At 63.2% G+C, this 21,235-nt stretch overlaps 1 protein-coding gene across 1 annotated transcript; it reads right to left on the bottom strand.

The window, feature by feature from the left end:
- Positions 1-358: 358 nt before the first annotated feature.
- Positions 359-19,634, bottom strand: MED24 (mediator complex subunit 24). Its single transcript, XM_076356748.1, has 26 exons — positions 19,583-19,634; positions 19,183-19,321; positions 16,667-16,749; positions 16,134-16,172; positions 14,545-14,618; positions 13,153-13,376; positions 12,474-12,585; positions 11,797-11,947; positions 11,440-11,553; positions 10,680-10,727; positions 10,368-10,450; positions 9,899-9,985; positions 9,453-9,564; positions 8,695-8,837; positions 7,824-7,861; positions 7,041-7,123; positions 5,526-5,704; positions 5,293-5,392; positions 4,754-4,929; positions 4,396-4,660; positions 4,005-4,186; positions 3,607-3,700; positions 3,152-3,251; positions 1,221-1,298; positions 901-1,049; positions 359-741 (listed from the first exon to the last, which is right to left on the bottom strand). Exons 2-26 carry the CDS (start codon positions 19,310-19,312, stop codon positions 625-627), a joined length of 2,961 nt encoding a protein of 986 aa, XP_076212863.1. The 5' UTR covers positions 19,313-19,321; positions 19,583-19,634; the 3' UTR covers positions 359-624.
- Positions 19,635-21,235: the final 1,601 nt, after the last annotated feature.

Genomic DNA, 21,235 nt, shown 5'->3' with positions numbered 1-21,235 from the left:
GGGTGAACTCATGCTCACGTGGAGGAATTTCCAACAAGAATTTGCTTGCAGCTTACAGCACAGCAGGAAAGCATCACCGCTCCACCCAGCCGCACATCTGCAGCTGGCCGGCCGCAGGCACCCACTCCCCAAACGGAGCATGACGGGCAGCCCACCGCCCTCCCGGGCTTCTCCGGGGTCAGGGCAGGCGGGTTAGGGACAGAGCGAGTGTGATTTCCCTCCCCTGCCCAGCACAGGTCTTGGCCACCTACTCTCCCATCACCCCCACCATCAAGCTCACCCTGAGATGAGGGGTTTGGGGAGCCCCAGGGCCCTGGGCTGCAGTCAGGAAACCAACCAGAAATGAAGCAAAGCCTGGTTCTACAAAAGGACTGAATTAATTATAGAAAAAAAAGCAGGGGGTTTGTCTCAGTCTCTGAAAGCCCATCGCGAGGCAGCAAGGGGATGCCTCTGGGAGGCCGAACGCAGAGGGAAGCAGCCCCCCGGGCAGGGCCAGGCCGAGCCCGCAGCGACAGAGAGGCTGTCCCAGGCACCCCAGTCCCAGCCCCAGCATCCAGGTTCTCGTGGAGTTCCCAGCGGCTGCCCGGCAGCCCTCTCCTGCGCAGCAGAAGGGAGGTGCCCCACTCACAGCGCAGCGATGGCCTTGGCAGCGACACGGCGGCCCAAGGGCAGGCTGAGATCCGTGATGGCCAGGACAATTTTGGGACTGGACATGGTGGACACTTTCACCAGCTCCGAAACCTGCCCGGAGAGAGGAGAAACACAGCTGACTCACAACAGCGCTAGAGACACGAGAGCCGGGCAGCGGGACTCCCCTGGAAGTGCCTGTCTGTCCCGTGGGACCAGCGCCCCAGAGCACCCTGCGACCAGGGAGAAGGATGTCACGGCCGCGGGACTCACCATGGTGAAGGGCATGAACTGGAGGATGCTGCCGCGGCTGCCCTGCTCCAGGCAGTCCACGCACTCCTCCATGAACCACTGGACAAACTGGGTGTGGGTGCCGGCCGTCTTGGCCCCCAGGATGGAAGAGATGAGCAGGAAGAGGTTTGCTGTGGAGACAGGGAAATATCGAAAGCCAGGCCAGTTCAGGGAGGCCGGGGGTGGCCCAAGCCTCCTGCACAGGGGACAGGTCCCCGCCAGTGTCTCGGCACGGTTGGATCTGACCCCACGGCCAAGCCTCGCCGCTGGGTACCCCCACTGAGATCCGGCCCCGCCATTACCTAGCACCCTGTTCAGCGGGTCCCTCATGCTGACGGTGTGGAGCTGGGAGGCGGAGAGCGAGCTGCTCATCGAGCGATCTGTTGGGGAGGAGAACATGCGTCGGGAACAGCCTCTTGGCCCCCTCAGCCATGCCAACATGCCCACCCTGGCCAGCTCTGGCCATTCCAGCTCACCCAGCCCTTGGGTTCCAGAAGGGGCTTTGCCATGAGCTCCCCCATGGCGTGGGAGAGGTTTGGACCATGGTCCTTGGCGCCCTCCATACCCAAACGAGGAGAGCCTTTGCTGCTCGGGCACACCAGAGACACGCAGCAGGCAGACGGTCTGCCTCGGTCACTGTCCCTCTCTTGCCGGGCTGTGGGCAGCCCTGGCAGGCAGCACGGGACCCCACATGCCCCAGGCATGACGGAGCACAGCAGCCCGGGGAGGGCTCCACACGCTGCCACTGCTGCTCTTGGAGTGTGACACTTCACTCTTGCACAAGCCAGATTTATTCTGAGTCTGACCAAGTTTAATGACATCTCCAAAGGGTAAGCATGAGTGAGACCGTGAGTGTGCCTCCCTGCTACTCCCCGTTCGGTTTTAATTGCAGTAGTGACTCGTCCCTGACGCTCCGCGAGGGCACAAGCAATGTAACGCAATGTCACGATCAGGAGAGGAGAAGAATAGCGCTCTGCCGAGGCGAAGCAACGCGCACGCTACACATCCTGTGCGCGCTGCCTGCAGCGCAGCCGGCTGGGCGGAGCGAGCCAGATGTTCGACAGCTGCACAGCAGCACTCAAATCTCATTCTCGGTACAATTTAGCTACCAGAGCTGAGGCGTGTCCAACGGACTAGCAGCGAATCTTGGGACAGACCAAAGGGGATTGATCTGACCCAAACTGTGAAGCACTGCTGGGTGCTCCTGCTGGAGAGGAACTGAGCCATCCCCGGTCCAACGGGACGGGAATCTCCTGGGAAGGCTCTTGTGCAGACCCCATAGTACTGCCAAAACCAGCAGGACCCACCTTGTGCTACTTTGAGGATGCTCACCAAAAAAAGAAAGCCCTCCCACACTTTTCTCATGGAATCACATGAGTTACGTGGCTACTGCAGGAAGCAGCATTTCCACATCACTGCAGCAAACAGCCCAAAAAAGTCCTGAATGTCACTGGAAAGAGGTGGAACTGCCTTAAAAGTTAAAAAAAGATAGTGAAATAAAGGGAAAACCCCGTATTTCAACAGTAATGAAACCAACAAAAACCACAGGTTGATGGATGTGTTGAAAACTAATAAAGAAAGAGTAACTTAGGATAAGGGCATCAGGAGAAACAATGACCAAGGAACATGCTGACTCACTGCCCAGGAGTTCAGAGAACATATGTGGGAGCCGTGACAGCACCCGCCGCGGCAGGAGGGCACAGAGACTCCCCCCGGCATGTCCTGCCGGAGCTGTCGCAACCCGCGGCACCGCGCTACAGGGAGAGACGTGACTGTAAGGACTCATCAGCTCCGCTCGCTGCCTTGTTAACACCAGTGGAATTTCAGGATTTAGCCACAGACATCAGGAATGTCACCTCCTGCCGTTCTTGCTGCAGCACATCAGCTCTTCGGTCCCACGCAGACTGGCTGGGGGTGACAAGGCCAGTCAAACAAAACCTCCCTGAGCCCCTTGTGCGTGACGCACTGGGTTGGGTGGCAACATCACGGAGGGAAGGTGCAACCTCATCCCCTTTCCTAAGTTCTTCTGATCAGAGAAATAAAGAGCTTGACCTTTTCTAAGTGCAAAAGCTCCAGGGTAACTCAGCAAAACAAACCTGAGTGCTCGAAAATCTTCACCTGGCCAGCTTGGGAAGAGAAGCGTTTTCGTGCCAATACACATTTCACACCCAGAAACGAGCAGCGAGGCAGGACGGTGCCTTCCCCAGGAGCCGCCCTCCCTGCCCGCACTTACTGGGGCTGGAGAGGATGTTGGCGTCTTCCTCGTTGGAGCTCAGCAGGCGCATGAGCTTGGAGGGCTGCGTGTCGTCCAGCGGGAACAGGCTGATGTAATCCTGGGGGGGCAGAGGGAGTTCAGCCCCACCAGCCCCTCTCTGAGGGGGGATTCTGGCCCCCCTCCCCGGGCCTGATGACCCACCCTGGGCTCTACACAGCCCCATGGCCCAGGACTACGATCTCCGTTCACCCAGAGCATCTCAGCCTGGGCCAACCACATACAGCCCCCCTTCCCCAGAAAAGAGAAAGGAAAACCCCGCATTTTAAGGTCAAAGGACCTCAGGCAGCCCAGAGAACCTGGGTAGGGAGTCCGGTCTCAGCTACCCACTCCTCCCGTCACCATCACCTCCCGCAGACACTGCCCGCTCTTGCGCAGAGAGCCTCCAACCAAACCCCACTCCACGCCGGACGCACCTCAATATCCTCTCGGTGCCTCTTCTTCTGCCTGGCAGATGCCTGGCCCTTGTTGTGGGAGGAGTAGGAGCTCAGGGCACACCAGACGGAGAGCCTGGGGACAGAGCAGGGACACTGCAAGGTGCTGCCAGCCCACCCGGATGACGGCGCACGAGCAAGGGAAGACGGCAGAGCCCAGAGCGTGCGCTGGGACGGGACACAGCAGGTCCCTCCTCGGTGAGAGGCAGCAGGGAACAGGGCCCAGGACACCAGCGTGTCTGCTCCTGTCGGCACCGTGCCAGGGCCAGAGTGGGAACCGGGCGGCTGGGACCCCCGTCCCAGCACAGAGCATCTCCCCATCTCCACAAACAGGCCCACCCGCCCCAAAGGAGAGGGTGCCCGCGGGTCCGGGGTCTTACTTGGCCAGGGCCTTTCCCGGCGGGTCCATGAGGGTGTGCCACTTGGAGGAGTCCGTGAGCAGGTTGGGCAGGATGTGGCCCAGCAGGGTCAGCGTCAGCTGCTGCATGTCCAAGCAGAAGATGGCATACAGCAGCTCCACGGCCCGCAGCGTGTGCTCCTTCCGCGTCTCCTTCAGCAGCTCCTGCAAGGCGGAGGGCAGGGATGAGGGAGGCATGGGCATGGCTGAGCCTGCCCCGCTCGCCTCCAGCGCCCGGCACTGTCACAGCAGCCAGCCCAGCCACAACTAGGACTCCTGGGCACTAAGAGCATGGGCTAGACCCAGCAGTCCTGGGCTCGACACCCAGCCACGGCGCTGGGGGGTCGCAGCCACCTCCCTCCTCCACCCCGTACCTTGACCAGGTTGTTGCAGAACCAGTAGACGCCCCCCATGTGCAGCAGGGTGTCGAAGATGTGGATTGAGCGGCTGTCGACCCAGCCCTTCTCCAGCACCTTGGTGAACACGCTCGTCAGCACCTCCTTGATGGGCTTCTTGGGGGGCAGCAGGTTCCAGTAGGGGATGGTGTCCATGCCCGTGGAGGGGAACTTGATCTGCGTGGCTGTCTGCTGTAGGACGTCCGCGCACATGTGCTCCAGGATGGAGCTCATGATCACCACGCTGCGGTGGAGAGAGATGGGGTCACGCAGGCCCCGGGAAGTAGAAGAAGGGCAGGAGACGGCACAGCACGGGGCCTGGTGCACTGGAGCTCACCGCTCATTGTAGAACTGCAGCGTGTTCTCGCCGTACAGGGGGGTGGCCAGCTGCCGGATCATCTGCAGGGACTTCTCCCGCTCATCCAAGCCCAGCATGCGGACATGGGCCACCAGCCAGGCCACCGCGCACACCGCCATGCTGCACACCTTCCCCTTGATGTTGTCTGTGATTTTCTAGGAGAGGAGGTGGGAGTGGAGGTGGATGAGCACAGACGTGTGGATGCACAGGCTTTATCTCAGCATCACCTCCCAGGGCTGTGGGCCCTGATTGCCGGGTCCAAGCCCTTCTCTCCTCCATGGGGTGAACCTGCCCCTGCCAGCCCTACTGCCACCAACGGGGCAGCATCAAGGAGCCGGAGCCACATCGGTTCCCCACCCAAGTCATGAAGGAGCCAGCGAGCTCCACAGCGGCTGCAGGAGCATTCAGGGAAGGAGGACAGGAGACCCCTGCCCTGCTCAAGCCTTGGCCCCTCCTCAGGACACAGCGCAGTGCCGGTGCCCCAGCTCTGCCTGACACCACCCCCCCACCAGGCCCACCTGGATCGACTCAAAGGTGAGGACGCTGTTCTCCCAGGCGTTGAGGATCTCCAGGATGGCGGCTGAGATGCTCAGACATGCCTCATGCCACTTCATCTGCCTGCCAGGGAAGAGAGAGGCGGGGGGTTCAGGCACTCGTTCAGAGCAGCCACGGGGCCAGGGAAGATGGGGTGGGTGCTCCCCTCCCGGTCTGCCCCAGCCCGGCAGGGTGGGCACGCAGGCTGAGCTCTTACACCAGCTTCATCTCAGAGGAGTTGTTGAGGAGGGCGACCAGGGACTCCACCTTGGTGGAGTCGGGACGGAAGCAGGGGTGGTCGGGGTTGAGGATCTTCCCCTCCTCGGGCATGCAGGTCAGCATCCAGGTCTCGAAGAAGGGCACCTCGCCCGCCGGGCTCGACTCCGACAGGATCACCTGGGAGGGAACCCCCAGGCACAGGGTCTGCCACGCGGCCTGCACCCCGCAGGGACCCTGCTGGGGACCCCCACCCTGGGGTGGGACCCCCCCCACCCTGGGGAGCTCATGGCTGGGGGAACAGCGCCGCCCTGTGGCCTGCAGGGAGACGCAGGCACCAGTCAGCCCCCAGTAAGGCACCCGTCAGCCCCCAGTAAGGCACCCGTCAGCCCCCAGTAAGGCACCGGTTTCCAGCCTGTGGGCTGTGGTTCCCCCCCAGAGGACTCCCCGGGGGACCAGGGCCCATCTCAGAGCAGCACTCCGACGGCTCCCCTCGGGGAGATGTCAGGACAGGACCAGTCCCAGGGGGCTGCAAGCGGTGCAGCGGGGTCACCACGTCCTGCCCGGAAAGGGCCACTTGTCCCCTGCCCGCCGAGCTGTGCTCAGGGTCCCCAGCACCGGGGCCGGCTGGCCCACGGCTCCGCGGGGTCGGGGCACACAGCCCAGAGTCGGGGTGCACAGCCCAGCTGGCAGCCAGCTGGGAGGGCTCCCAGAGAGGGGAGGGGGACGACACACGAGCTGGGAATCCCGCACGCCGCTTCCTCCCTTCAGTCCGCCATCGCCCAAGGGACACTATTTTTGTCAAAAACGTTTTGCACATCTGTTCAACAGCAGCTGGTCAGGAAAGTCGCTCTGGGCCGGGCCGGGGGATAAGGCCTCATCCGACAGCCCCGGGCACGTCCGCTCCAAGCTGCCTCCAGCCAGGACTCCCCCTCCCCGCTCCCCAGGGCCAGCCAGGCAGGCCCCCTCCCACCCGCCTTTCGCTCCCTCTCCGTGTTCCCGGTGTTTCGGTATCGTTTCGCCTCCCAACACACACAGATGTCGAAACCTGGAAAATTTTCATGCAACCAAAGTGCTGTTTCCTGAGTGGGGCTGCAAGTTCCTCCTCTCATGGGGGAGGGCTGACGCTCAGCCTGGCTGCACGGGTCCCCCCGGCCAGCCAGTGCCAAACCCGAGGGGCAATGCTGGGAAAAGTCCAGTGAGATCAGAGCCAGCCCAGAGAAGGTGCGGAGGCAGCGTTCCCACCGATACCACGGTACCGTAAAGGGAGCACAACCAAAGCCCTCAGGAAGGCTGCAGCCACCCCTGCTCCATCGCCCAGCACTGACAGACCCTGCAGGGACGGATTTCTACCCGCACGAGGCAAAAGAAACTGGGTGCTTTTACCCCACATGGAGGGATGGCTGCAGGGACGGTGGGGACGGTGACAGGCTGGCCACTAGAGGAGGCTGGCAGGCTGCAGTGCACGGGCTGCACTCGCCAAGGTCAGAGCCCCATCCCCTCGGAGGATGCTTACCTCCGAGCCGTAGGTCTGGGCCACATGGCACAGCATGAGGAAAGAGATGTCGAAGAGCAGGGCCCGAACCGAGGCTGCTTTGGCTGAGGAAGGAGAAACAAAGACCTTGGGGATCTCCAGCCTCGGCACAAGGAGGCAGGCAGGAACCCTGTGAGCTCGGGGGCCGGGACCCTGCTTCCTCCAGGCAGCTTTTCTAACCCCCCAAGTGCTTGAGTGCGAACAAGGGCTCCAGGGGATGTGCCAAGTGCCTCCCTCCACCCCGTCTGCCTCTGCTTGAGCCCCCAAAGCAGCTTTGGCCTCCCGTTCGGCAGCCCCAGCCCATCCCCGGGCTCCCCCCGCACCATGGAAGGTCAGAGCACTCAGCAAGTTTCATCACACGCAAATGCAGTCAGAGTCCTTATCTCGGGCTCTGTGCTGACACATCACCCCTTCCAGGGAGGGAGCCGGGGCAGGGCCGGCCCCGAGGGGCCCCGCGGGCTGGGCTGGGGAGAAGGAGCTCTTCCCCTGCAAGCAGGGAACACCCCACATTCAGGATGGACACGCATGTGCCACGCATGAGGGCAGCAGGTCCCCAGGAGCCCAGATCCCCACTGGCACCCAGCCATGTGCCCCTGTGCTGGGCACCCTGCCGGCAGCCCCCAGCCGGGCCCGGCACAACTCGGCTCGCTCTGGCGCCGCAGCCAGTCCCAGCTTAATCCGGCCGGGCCCCGCAGCATCCCAGCACGTGGCAGCGGGGGGGAGCACAGCTCGAACCACCCCACACACGGACACGCACGCACTTACAGCCTTCTCCGCTGATGTGCTTCGTGAATTCGTTCAGCCTAGAGGGGGCAGAGAGCCGCAGTGAAGCGTTATCATCACGTGAAACAAGCCTCTTCCCATCCCCAAGACAGGCAGGGGGCTGCCCCTGCCTGCAGACCCCTTCCTGCGCCCCATCCCAGCACCCAGCTCTGTGCCCCACATGGAGGAGCGGGGTGGGCAGGGACCGAAGTGGGGCCCGGCTCTGCAGACACCCCTCCGGCACAGCAGGGGTGAGCCGCCTCCTCCCTCTGTTCCCCTGCAGCAAAACAGGTCCAGCGACGCTGCTTTTCCCCACACCCACTTGGCCCGGCATTTGAGTGCATCCTCTCCAGAGCCGGCTCTGCCCAGCTGCGTGGGGATTTCTGAGCACGGCCCTCTCCATATCGCAGCGGCACGAACCCCCAGATGGAGCGAGCACAGCAGGGCCGCGCACCCAGCCCGGGCTGGCGTGGTTCGAGCTGCCCCAGGCCTCCCTGCCCAAGGAAACGCGTCACGCAGCCCCACGCGTGCTGGTGCATGTGCTCTAACCAGGACACAGGCGTCTGGGGACTGAAGGCGCACACACGGCGAGCGCCCTGGATCTGAGGCTGTCCCGGCGCTTTCAGTTTAATACCCTTAAACCAACCTGACTTCGATTCTCTGCCCCGTTCAAGCAGAAGTGAAGGAGATGGGGTGCTGCAGGGTGCAGTCTCCCCGAGATCCCAGCCCTCCCCAGGGCTCTGCTGGATCCAGTGCTGCACAGACACTGGGCCAGAGGCACATCCAGCCCCGTCACACGGAGAGCTTGGGGGGCTGCCCGCTCACCCCAGCCCCGCTGGTCACCAGGGACAGCGCAGTCCAGGTGGACACTCACTTGATGAACTTCCGAGCAAAGGATTTCAGCTTGCCCGTCGCTGCTGCCGCTGCCAGCAGCAAGTCCAGGCTCTTCCCAGACAGCATGTGACCCAAGACCCCCAGCAGGCCCTCAGGGGACTTGGAATGATCCGCATCCATGGTCTACAAAAAAAAAAACAGAGGAAAGAGAAGTCACGGGGAATGTGTGCTACAGAACAGCAGTAAAACTCCAGCCACGGGGGCAGAGTTGATCGGCTGCCAGAGCTGTCCTGTGAGGCCTCAGTGAGCAGGGACCCGCAGGGCTCGGGCGGTTGGGGATGGAGCCCTCTGTGCCCCAGGCACCGCAGGGCACGGCAGTGCAGGGAAGAGCCGCAGCACACCGGGGCAGCATGACCGGCAGCAACACATCCTCTAGTGCTCAGCAGCAGTGAGGCAACCACAGTGACGCAGGGATGGGGGTAGCCCCTGGGGACCGGGGGAGATGCACGCAGGGAAGCGGCTGAGAGCAGGACAGAGCTGGCTGGGCTCAGGCTGCTGCCACTGACAACAACGTGCTGCCTGACGGCTCCTCCGGCTTCCTGGGAAGGCGCAGGGGAGCTCCTGCTCTCCATGGCAGAGTGGCAAGGCTGGGAGCGATTCTTCCATTCCTCCACCCCAGCGCAGGGGGAGATCAGGCACCTCCCAACCACCCCGGCTGCCTGGTGAGACCGGTGCTGCTGGAAATCGGCTCCGGGGCCGAGACCAGCCTGCCCAGCACGGATGCAGGAGGGGACTCACCTTCAGGATGTTGGTGACAGTCGGCTCGGCCCTCAGGATGAGCCCCGGGTTTGGCTGGATGTTGGCGTTTTCTGCCGATTTCAAGCGCGGAGCGTGTTCTCTGTCCGCCGTCCTGGGGGATCCGCACAGAAGGGCCAGTGAGCTGGAATTCATCACCCTGCCTCACTCCTCCCCACGCTCAGCCACCTCCCACCCACCTCCACCATCAGCACCCTCGAGGGAAGGCCACCACCTCAGGCCACCACCAGCTGCCACTCCAAGAGGACAGACTTTGACTGTACTCAACCTGTCACTGAAAGCAAAGCCCCGTCCCTCCAGGCCACGGTGTCCCAGCTGCAGGACAGCCAGCGGCATCACACCTGGTCCTTTATGCTCCCCCCCACAAGGACAGCAAGACGAGGTGCTCCAACCCCACTTGGTTACCCAGACTTTTGAGGGAGCTGTACCGTTTGGTAATCAGGTTGGTCATGTTGGCCTCCGAAAGCAGCCCCTGCTTGCTGCACTCCTGCAGGAGTAGACTCGTGCAGTCGCAGCTGAAAGAGAGAGGAGAGCGCTAGCCCGAGGGACAGTATTCCTGCTGCCCCAGGCAGTGCCACAGGGCAGGGGGACTCCTGGGTTGCCCTCCTGGCCCTGCTCCCACCCCTCTGAGGATGCTGCAGGGCCAAAAGCAGCTCCAGATATCACACAGCACCGCCAACACGTGAATCAGCTGTCAGACACTCACTGCCTTGCTCGTTTGGCAGCGTCAGGTCCTCAGAAAGAAGGAATTGGATCAGAAACTAAAAAAGCCTTGCCAGGAGCTGCCCCAGCACCCCGTACCGTGGCTCCCTGCAGAGGGGACAGGGTTGTTGTGGCGCAGACTGGCCACAGGCTCACAGTGCTGCAGGGTCAGCCCCAGACACGGCGAGCACTCACTTGCATCGCTGATCTGCTTTGTCGAGCAGCGGGGTCAGCTTCAGCAGGAACTCGAAGGCACAGTTCACATCCTCAGTGAAGTCCTGCCGTACACAAAGCCAAGCGCTCAGCTCGGAGCGCTGCCAACACAAGCCCACCTTCCCCTCCCATGCCGCCTTGTCTGTTAGAGGAAGGTTGTTGGGACATAGCCCGTTTCCTACCCCAGCCACCCCCGCGCAAATTTGGCCAGGCACCAGCACCATCATGACAAACACAGCTCGCTTGTGCGCACAACGCGGCAAACAGCTCCAATCGACGGCCCTCGAGACTCACCTTCTCCCCCTGGGGATACTTCTTGAGTTTAACCAGGACCTGGGGGATCTGAAAGACACGGGGCACAGATGTGACTGACAGAGGCAGACCCCATTCTGCACTCAGGACCTCCCAGCAACACAGGCAGCAGGAGCCCACATGAAACACGCCTGCAAGCAGCTGCTCTCCCAGCCCCGGGGAAAGGAGCATTTCTGGAGCAGCCCGCGCGCCCAGGAGACTTTGTCCCCCCGCCTCCCCTCTGCAGGGTCCTTCCACCGTCACAAGGAGCCGCAGAGCATGGCCACCTCTCAACAGCCAGGCAGAGGACTGAGGCTGCGGAGGAGCCCAGCGCAGGCCAGAGCATGTGTCAGGCCTGAAATTACACACAGATCCCTTTTGTCTGGTACAAAGAAAGGAGGTGAAGCAGACTGCTCCGGGGCTGCCCACCGCTGAGCTGTGGGAGCGCAGGCCCCGAAGCTGCTGTGGCATCCTTCAAAGGCCACAATTTCCCCCACAACATGCCAGGAAAGCCACTCTGCAAAATAAAGTGGGGCTGGGCTGAAAAGAAGCCCTGGACAGCAAAGCTGATGCTCAGCGGGTTGCAGGAGGGCTGCTGCGGGCTCAGCCAGGGCATGGGGGGACCCCAGGGGCCCGCTACGGGACAGGAGAACTAATTGGTCTGCCAGGGTTCGGTGCTCGGCAGGGACCGGGCGTGCGGGGAAAAGGCAGCGGCAGGGCCGGGGCTCGGGAGTGTTGTGCTTGTGGCAGAGCTAGGTCCTACCTTCAGGAAGGTGAAGGCTGTCCACTTCAGCTCCTCCGTGCCCTCCGGGGACTCGATGAGGCCCACAAAACAGGCCTTCCAGATCTCCAGCACAAAGAGCGGGGAGGGGATGCGCTGTGGGGCACACAGACAAAACCCTCCAGTGCTGGAAAGGCAATAAAGTGACTCCCCCAACCACAGCCAAACCCTGACCCCCCTGCGAAGGTGTTGATGGGCTCACACTGCTCCCTGCAGCTGCGCCCACCCCCTTGGACCAGGACCAGCACAGGGAGGTACACAGCACAGAGCTGCAGCAAGGCCCTGGTCCCGCAGCCCCCAGGCCACCCTGAGCAGCAGAACAAGGTGCCACTTCTGTACCTGCATCCTCTTCACCATCATCAGCTGCTCCACCAGTGGCTGGGTCTCTCCTGTGAGGTTCATGGTCCCCTCCAGCAGCACCACGGCATGCACGGTGGGGAAGCCGGTCTTGTTCAGCTGCTCGGAGTGGACTGAGAGCATGGTGGGGATGCTGGGTGGGAGACGACAGCACAGGGTCACTGGAGCCTTGCAGGGACGGATCCTTGCTCCTCCTGTCCCATCCTCCCTTTCCGGCCAAGCCCCTGACCTTTGCTGTCCTGCATCTCTCTGGGGCAGGACAGCTTGTAGCTCCTGTGCCCTGCAGAGGAGCCCTTGGGCACAGCCAAGCCCCCGCGCCACAGCCCAGGCCCTGGGAGCAGCTCCGGGGGGATCCAGAGCAGGGCCGGCAGCTCTGGTGTGGCCCTGAGCAGCTGAGGGATGGCGAGAGGCCCCAGGGCCGCCAGCGGAGCAACCCCTGGGTAAGACTCCTTTGCAGCAAGTCACCACTAGCCCTGTCCCCTCTCCTACCCCAGGGCCTCTCGCCAGCCCCAGCCCGCTGCTGGTGCAGGGTTCCAAGCCGGGAAGGGACAGGAAAGCAGGGAGCCAGCGTGGAGGGAGGCAGGAGGCTCTCGGCCCCCAGAGCAGGGCTCAGACCCGTTTTACCCTCCGAGCCCGCAGAGACAGCGGTACAAAGCTACCTCTTGATGAGGGAGATGCAGTCATCAGCCTGGCTTCGCAGCGGGGAGTTGCTGAGGCTGTTCAGGCTCTCCCCCAGCTTGACGAGGGACTGCTCCACAGCGCTCCAGGAGGCTGGGGAGGGAGGGCAGGCGTTCAGTGGAGGGGACAGCGACAGGCTGAGAAGCCGGGCAGGCTGCCTCCAAGGCCCATGGCAGCATAGAGGGCCTGCTGAGGCTGGGGCTCCCGCACCGGGCCCCGTGGTGAGCAGGAGTCGGCACACCTCTGCGAACTCAGGGGATGAAGTTCCTGCTTCAGGCTCGGCCTGGCACAGCCTCTTGGCCAGACGCAGGCACCAACCGAAAGTGCAGGGCTGTGCCAAGCACGCTGGCGGAGCACAGGACCTGCCACGCGCCCAGGAACAGCTCACGCAGCCTTCACATTAATTCTGCTCCTCTTCCAAGGGCAGCATGGAGGGGAGGGGGGGCAGAGGGTGGCACGGAGCCAGGGAGGAGACGGTTACAGCAACAGGGCTGGAAGATGGATGGGCTTGGAGCCGCAGGGACAATGCAGCAGGAGCCAGGCAGGGGGAAGGGAGAGGTGGCAATGACGTCTCCCCAGGGCCACCAGCGACGTGGAGGAAGCCCTGGCAGCAGCCATGGGCAGAGCGTGCCGTGGGGCAGGGCAGGGGCAGTGACATACACGTCTCCTCCAGCTTCGCGATGTGGATCAGGGCGCGGTTCTTGGTGCTGCCGAGCATCTTCTCCAGCCGCTCCAGACACATCTTCAGCTGGCTCTCAGCTGCCACCTGCTCCAGCGTCTCCTTCACCTTGTCGGCGTAGAAGGCCGCGCAGCGCAGGAGCCAGTTGAGGGCACTCATCAGCGCCCGGCAGAGGCCGATGCACTCCTCTGCTTTGCCGTGGCAGCTGGGAAGGGGAGAGAAATGGGACCGTGCTCACCGTTTCCCACCCCAGGGAAACTGAGGCACAGACACAGGGCAGCCTGGGGATCCAAACCCACATCCCGTGCTCCCAGCCCAGCGTGCCCGCTGGCTCCTGGCTCCTGTGCCGCAGATCCCAACCTGCTCAGCCCACGAGCATCCCCGCTGTGCCAGGGGAAATAACGTCTCCCCAGTGCAGCCTCCTCTCTGGCCACTCTACTACAGGGAAACTTTCCAAGCCTCTAATCAAATTATCTTGCTAAGAGAGGCTCAGCATTGATCAATGTGCTGCGAGAGGTGAACGCTTTCCTCTCCTGATGCACAAATCATTGGGGCCAGAAGTTTTGATCGAATTAAGCAGAGGATCAGATTAGGCAGGGACCGGATTAAGTGGCTGGCTCTGCAGTTGGCCAGCAACAGCTCCTTGTCAACATCTGTGACTGATGCATATTCATTGCTGCTGCTTCATTGCATGTAATTGAAGAGCTGCTACCTTCAGCCTTCCTCCTCCCGCTGCCCCCCGCCGCATGCTCTCCGCTCCGGCCTCCCAGAAGAGGCTGTCAGGGGTTAACAGGAAGATTTCTGAGCTTTCTAAAAAAGTTTTTGTGGCCTGAATGGTCTGGACTCCCCTGGGTCCTGCAACACCAGCGGAAGAGCACGAAGCAAAACAAGGCAGCTGCCTGGAATGCCTGGGACAGAGCAGGCAGGACCGAGACCACTGCTAGACAGGGACAGACAGGGACACGTAGCCGGGGCCCTGGGAAGCTGCAGAGGCTACACAAGAGAAACGAAACGCTCTGAGGAGACAGACACCCTCAGGCCACAGGGCTTACGCCCAGCCCTATCTACCTGATAGGCAGGAATATCACGGCAGAGGCGTTTATCCCAGAAGAGGTGGGTTTCTTGCAGCTTCCCACAAAGCTGGTGGGTTTTGGACTCCCTCTGCTCTCCCCATGCTGGCACTCGCGTGGGAGCCCAGCCTGAGGCAGCCGGAGGGGAACGGCAACTCAGGAATGGACACGGAGCTGGAGGGGGAACCTGCCTCCCTCTGCCATGGCAAGTATCCTGGGCTCAGCCGGGCCCCACCGGCTCCCGGTACTGCCCACGGTACAGCCTGGGGCCGAGGCGGCAGGGCTGGAAGGGCCACACCATACCTGAGGCGGTCACAGAACATGTCCATGATCTCCAGCAGCGACTGGACACACAGGTCCCGGGAGAAGTCGTCAAACTAGAGCAGGAGAACAAGGAAGGATTTCAGATGGGGGCTGCAGGGCTCCAGCGGCTCCAAAAACAAACGCAACCCCTTCCTCCGGGGGCTGGGGCGGGCGCTGCCGGCTGCAGGATGCTCGCCCTGGCAGCTGCCCAGCAGCCACTCGAATGAGAACTAGGTCAGGGCTGTCCGACGGCTGGGTCGTGCCCTCCCAGGGTTGCAGGAGGCAACCGGGCCACGGCAGCGGGGACGAGGCTGGGTTTTCTCAGCAGCCTCCCTGAGACAGCGGCGGGGGCCTGAGCTCCACTCCCCACCGGCTGCCTTGACGCGGCGGTGGCTCAGCGCCAGCCCGCGTGCCTACCCCCAGCTCGGCGGGGCTGGCAGCGCGCGCCAACAGCCCGGCTGGCCGCGGGGCCGGGAGGACGGTGGGCAGCAGAAGCGCAGCTCCCTGCCTCCTCACGGAGCAGATGGGGCCGCCCCGCCGGGCCGGAGCTAGCCCACAGGTCTGCTCTCAGCCCACGCTGATCTGAAGGAGGAAGCCTCAGCTGTCAAGGTCAGCTCTCTGCCCGCCCTGCCGGAACAGGCAGCAACGTGCAACCAGGGGACCGGCGACGAGCCTGCGCCATTTGGAGCAGACCCGCCACTATGCTCGGTGTCAGCCAGCCGTACGCTGGCTCTACCTTCCCCTGGGAACATGCCCACCACCCCGGATCGGTGCTGAGCCCCACTGGAGGGGTCCCCGCCCTCGACAGGGCTCTGCAGCAAGCTTCAAGCTCAGCCTGTGGCACCCCAAAACAACACCGGCATTGCGTGACTACCAACGCCTTTCTCCTCCCATCCCCCAGTAACCACAAGGAGGTGGGAGGAGAGAAATACTCTCCTTTAGATTATTCTTCCTTCAGATCAGAGGTCGCCCTGACAAGGCTAGTGCCCGGGGAGGGCGGGGGTCCTGACGCAGCCTGCGAGGGGCTATTGCTCCCCACGGAGCAGCCCCAAACGCTGAGCAGAGGCAGCCACAGAGGGCTCGTCCTCATCAAAGAGGCACAGGAACGCTGAGCACCCGTGGGAAGCCAGCCAGCTGAGCAGGGTGGGCAGCCGCAGCCGCGTGGCTTGGGTGCTGGCAGCCCTCCCTTGTGAGCGGCGCCGCTTTTCCATCGCCAGCTCCGGATCCCCACGGTGCTGCCAGCACCGCCGGCCACAGAGGGATGTGGTTTCCGGCAGCCGAGGCGTGGTTTACACGCAGGGCGCTGCGGGGCAGGAGCCTGCCAGGCCCCACAGGACGGAGGGACGAGGCTTTCACACCCGCCGCTGTCCCCGAAACCAGAGCGGGACCCGCCAGGCACGGCGGCAGCCTGTCCCCAGTGGGACAGGGAAGGACTCGGGCGCTAATCTGCACTGTCTGACTGCTGCTGATTCAGCAGGGGATGTCGTTTTCCACTTGACCTATATTTGGCGAGAGTTGTGGGGAGGGAAATGGATACGTGGGTCATAGGTAAAGGGGAAAACCTCAGACAGCACCTGTCAGAGCCGTACCTTGCTGATGGCCGTCAGGACCGTGGAGTAAGACACCATCTACAAACAAAACCAAAACAAACCCGGTGCAGTGTCGTGTTAGCGGGTGATGTTTGCCAGCGCGGTGCTCGTTGCTGAGGAACGGCAAGGTCAGGGCCTCGCCTGTCACCGCAGACGGGGCTGGGGCGCTGAGCCGGCACAAATCCAAACAGACATTTTTAGGTGATAGCTGATTTGTTTCACACAAACTTTAGACGATATTAAATGCCGCGCTAAGAAAGCGCAGAGCTTACAGCAAGCGCAAAGGCTCTCGGAGGGCAAGGATTCCCACCCCGCGTGCAGCCAGGCGATGGGCAGAGGCTATTTACAGAAACATCCCTGCCTCAAGCACGCGCTGAGCCCTCCACCGCCTGCCCAAGCCCAGGGGAGGCACAGACGGGAGATTTGGGGTGTCTGCCCACCACCGACTTCGCAGCCCGGTTTCTTTGCCCACCTGCTAATTGGGGCTGCGAAGCGACACCCAGCAGTGTCTGCGGCGCGGGGAGTGTCATTACCTGGGAGCTGATAGCGTATTTCAGGTAGGACAAGATGAGAGGGTTCGGTGACGGCCCGATCATGGCCTGCTCGAGAAGAGCCTCTGCAAGCAAAGGAGAGGGGCCGGGAGGTCCCAGGTCAGCGCGTACACGGTGTGGGGACACACAGACACACACACGCTCTGCCCTCATCCCACAGGAAAGGTGGCAAAGGCAAATTGTGCTAACCACAGCGACTCTGCACCGCTCTTCCCTGAAATTAACTGAATCCCACAACTTTCTAATCCCCGACGGCAAAAGCCGGTAAATAATTCAGGCAGTGCAAGCAGCCTGCTGCTAACTCAGCTCTCCCCAGGCACCCTGGCCCTGAAACAGCGCCTGCTGCTCTCCAAACACGTTCCCCTCCCTCCCACGTCCTGCCCAGGAGGGTCTCGCATCCTCCGCTGAGTGACTTTTGCTCCGGCACCTGGGGCTGAACTCCGGGCAGACAGCCCCTCTCAGCTGGGACCAGCCCTGCACATCTGACCCTCCCTGCCGCCGGCTGCCTGCCAGCGCCGGCCCGTGGACGCTGGAGGGGCTCTGCCCGTCCTATCTGCTCAGTCAAGCCTTTAATTGACCATTTGAACTACGGCAGAGCACAGAAAACACCTCCCAAAAGCAGGCCCCGGGCTGCGGCACGGGCTGTAAGTAGGTCAAAGCACCCAGATGCAAGAAGGGGCAGCAGCCATTTGGGAAGTCGCCGCCCCAAAGACGACGAGGAGCAGCAGCCGTCACCGGATCCTGACCGCGGGAGCAGGAGACTCCCTGGGTCTCGCTCGAAGGCTGAGATCTCGGCCAAAAGCATCTCAGCTCCAGGACAGAAGGCTAATGGCAGCCCTCCCTTCCCCATCTAATCAGGGAGTGTCAACACGAGCCAGCCACATGCTGTTACCCACTGCAGACGTGTCAGCATAGATTTGCTGGGCACCGCCGTGATCCCGGCAGCTCGTGCCAGCTCTTCCTCCTTTGTAGTTTAAATCTGAAAGGCACGAGCTTGGGAAAGGACGGCTCTAGGGCTGCGGCGAGGGAGGCAGCAAGTGCTCCAGAGGCAGCGGTTGTTACAACTGTCGGGGCCTCGGGAACAGCCTCCCTGCACACCCACAACACTTGCGCTGCCCAGGACGGCGTCGGTGTCAGCATCCTCCCTTTTGCAGCGGGGGGAAAAAGGGACCCGGCTCCCTCCCGCTCCTTGCGGAGGAGGGAAAGCTGGGGCTAACGAGCCTTTCCCCAGCAGAGGGACTAAGAGTTGGCCAGGAGAAACCTGTTTCTGCAGAAATCGTAGGGACTGATTATCTCTGGCCCTGCTTTTGGGGCTACGCAGACGGGCCCACGCCAAGCGCCCCCCGGGCCTCACTGCCTCAGCAGGAGCCGGTCCCTCCGGGCCGGGAACGGGCACCAGCAAGCCCCGGGGACCAGCTGGCCAGCGGCAGGGCTGGCCCTCGAGCCAACCGCCCCCCACGTCCCCCAGCGCTGAGCTCACAGCCCCCACTCGCCCAGCCGTGCCAGCCCCCCCCTAGCAAATCCATCTCCCCGCTGCCACAGCCAGGCCCCACAGCTCCAGCTCGGCTCCTCCAGCCCCACATCGCCGTGGGGCTGGGCACGTCCATGCGCTAACCCCACCACGGGCCAGAGCGGGAGGGGGACAAACCCGGCCTGAGGAGCTCAGCTGTGAGAACGTGGTTTGACAAAACCCACCATCACGGGCCAGACGCTGCCAGAAAAAAACACCGGTAGGACGGAGGGAGGAAAAAAAAACACCCAACGGGGAAAGGTCCCCCCCCTCGGTGGGGCGAGGAGCGCTGCTGCCTGCACCGGGGCTATTCCCCTTTAAATCCCCCGGTGCAGCAATCCTCGAGCAGCGCTCTGTTTGTTTATCCAGGGCTTGCAAACACGAGCTTGCTGCACAGGAAAGAAAAAACAAACAAACAAAAAAAAAAAAAACTAGCAACAAGTTTCTATAATTGGCATAAAAGCTTGGCAAATCTTTAAACCATGGAGCTCAGCAGGTACCAGCATTTGGCAGGATTTGTGTCAAACGCCCTTGAATAGGGACGAGAAAAGAAATCCTAATAACCGGGGGTGGGAAGCGGCCTTTGGAGCAGCACCTGGCTCCTTTGCAGCGCTTTTCACTCCCTTGGCTAGACGCGTTGATGAGGCAGATGGGGTCATTATCCCCTCTCAGTGGGGGGAAACTGAGGCAGCTAGCGGGAACCTGCGTGCAGCCGGGTGGTGAGCGGTGTTGGGGCAGAGCGGTGCGTTTCGGCACGTGTCGCTGCAGCCAGCGGCCAGCCCAGCCCCGCCTGGGTGTCCTTCCAGGCCCGCCCTCCACCACAGGCCAGCTTAACTGCGGGTCCATCTCTGGGCCAGGTTAACAGGACCACCCTGGGCAGCACCGGAGCAAGTAGCCCCGAAGCAGAAAGCCCCATCCACCCCACTCCTGCGCCCCTGCTCTGCCCCCCACCCCACCCTGCGGTTCCCCCAGCCCCACGTCCCCGGACCTGCCAGGTTGAGGATGTCCCAGGTGGCTCCACGGGGGAAGAACCGCTTCATATTTATGGCCCACTGATAGTCGCTCCATCGCTCCTTCCAGGCCTGCAGGATGGCCTGCTTCAGGTTCACCACCTTCATGGCCGCGCTCTGCGGAGGGAGGGTGTCAGGGCAGGGCTGACAGGTTTTTTTGGGGAGGGGGGAAGGATTCCTGGGGGTTACGGGGGGGGGGGGGGCAGCAGGGCCCGGTGGTGAGCGGGGCCCGGCGGCGAAGGGGAGGCCGCGGCTGGGGGCCTGGCACCCCCCCGGGGCGGGAAGGGGGGGGACTCCGGGGCCGGCCCCCGCACCGGAGGGCCCCGGAGCCCCCGTCCCCCGTCCCCGCTGGTCCCGCCCGTCCCCGCCGCCCCTCACCTTCGTCCCGCACCGCGGCGGCCGGCGAACGCTTCCCTCAGCGCCTGGGCACCGCCATGGTGGCACCCGCCAGCAAGCCGGGCGCTGATTGGGCGGCGGGGGAGCGGCGCGGCGCGGGGGCTGCTGGGAGGTGTAGTTCGGAGACGGGGGGAGGCGAGTGTGGGGGTGCAAAGCCCGCGGGAGCGGGGGGGTGCGAGCAGGGTGTGTGCGAAGGTGTGGGGGTGCAAATGCATGGGTGTGCAAACGTGGTGGGTGCAAAGGCGCGGGGGTGCAAAGGCGTGGGGGTGCAAGTGCAGGGGTGTGCAAAGGCATGGGTGTGCAAACGTGGTGTGTGCAAAGGTGTGGGCGTGCAAGCAAGGGGCGTGCAAAGGCGTGGGTGTGCAAACATGGTGCATGCAAAGGCGTGGGCGTGCAAAGGCGTGGGCGTGCAAATGCATGGGTGTGCAAAGGCATGGGCGTGCAAGCATGGTGCATGCAAAGGCGTGGGGGTACCAACACGGGGGTCCGAGCATGGAGGTGTGCATGTGCGGGTGTGCAAATGTGTGTGCATACACGGGAATGTGCGTGTATGCAGACGGGGGTGTGCATGCACATGTCTGAGTGTGCACATAGATGCACGTGTGTGTATGCGCATGCACGTGTGCGAGCGCAGGTGTGCATACAGGCACGTGCGTGTGCGAGCATGGGAGCGTGCAAACATGGGTGTGCAAACGGGAATGGGTATGCATGCAAACGGGGGTGTGCACGCATGTGCCGGGGTGTGTGCACAGATGCATAGGTGTACATACGTGCACGCACGTGTGTGAGCGCAGGTGTGCATAACAGGCACGCACGTGTGAGCACGGAGGTGTGCACATGTGAGCATGCAAACAGGGGCATGCACTCAGGACCACGCGTGCGTGCAGGCGGGTGTCTGCACGCGTGTGCCTGGGTGTGTGCGCGCGTGTAGACGCGCAGGTGCGCGTGTGTGCCTGCACGCGCGTGAGCGCAGGTGTGTGTGCAGGCACGTCTGTGCTCGTGCGCGCGCGCGCGCGCAGACACGGATGCCCACGGGCAGGTGTGCACAGGTACCTGCGCGTGGGTGGGAACACGCCCACAGGTGTGCGCAGGTGTGCCCGCAGACACGCGTGTGCGTGCACACGTGCAGGCAGCCGTGGGGCTGGGCCGCCCCCCTCCCCCCCCCCACTGCGGTACCAGCAGCTAAAAATATCCCCGATGGCTGCCTCCAGCCATCGCCATGGCAACAGGAGGATGGGGAGCGGGGCCGGGGGGGGGGGGGGGGGGGACGACCCCCCACCCACGGGCACAGGAGCCCCGTGCGGCTCAGGAGCGGGGTGAGGCCCCCCGGGGTGCAGGGGTGCCCGGAGGTGCTGCCGTGGGGTGGGGGCCCTGGCTGCCCGCTGCCCCCCCCAGCCCTCCCGGCTCCGCTCGGGGCTGGGGTGGGGGGGGGGGGGGCTCCGAGGCCCCTTAATTCCCCGGTTAATCATTCATGGGGCCGGGGCGCTGCAAATCCCCCCCGCGCCGGGGCCGGGATTAGGCGGGCGAGCGGCTGCCCAGCCGGCGAGGGGCCCCGGCAGCCGGGGGGGGCCCGGCCCCTATTCATGAGGAGGGATTTCCTGTGCCGGGGGGGGGGGGGTCCCCCGCTCCCCGCAG

Source organism: Aptenodytes patagonicus, chromosome 20, assembly GCF_965638725.1.
Source record: "Aptenodytes patagonicus chromosome 20, bAptPat1.pri.cur, whole genome shotgun sequence".
Taxonomy (NCBI): Eukaryota; Metazoa; Chordata; class Aves; order Sphenisciformes; family Spheniscidae; genus Aptenodytes; species Aptenodytes patagonicus.
This window is presented reverse-complemented; position numbering and strand designations above follow the sequence as displayed.

Bases quoted from the DNA above. Each gene is read 5' to 3' on its own strand.
- MED24 (XM_076356748.1), bottom strand. From the start codon at position 19,312: ATGAAGGTGGTGAACCTGAAGCAGGCCATCCTGCAGGCCTGGAAGGAG. The intron at 16,173-16,666 runs GTAATGACACTC...TTTTGTTTGTAG, and splicing joins AATACGCTATCAGCTCCCAG to ATGGTGTCTTACTCCACGGT. The intron at 10,728-11,439 runs GTAGGACCTAGC...CGTGTCTTTCAG, and splicing joins CAGCCTTCACCTTCCTGAAG to ATCCCCCAGGTCCTGGTTAA.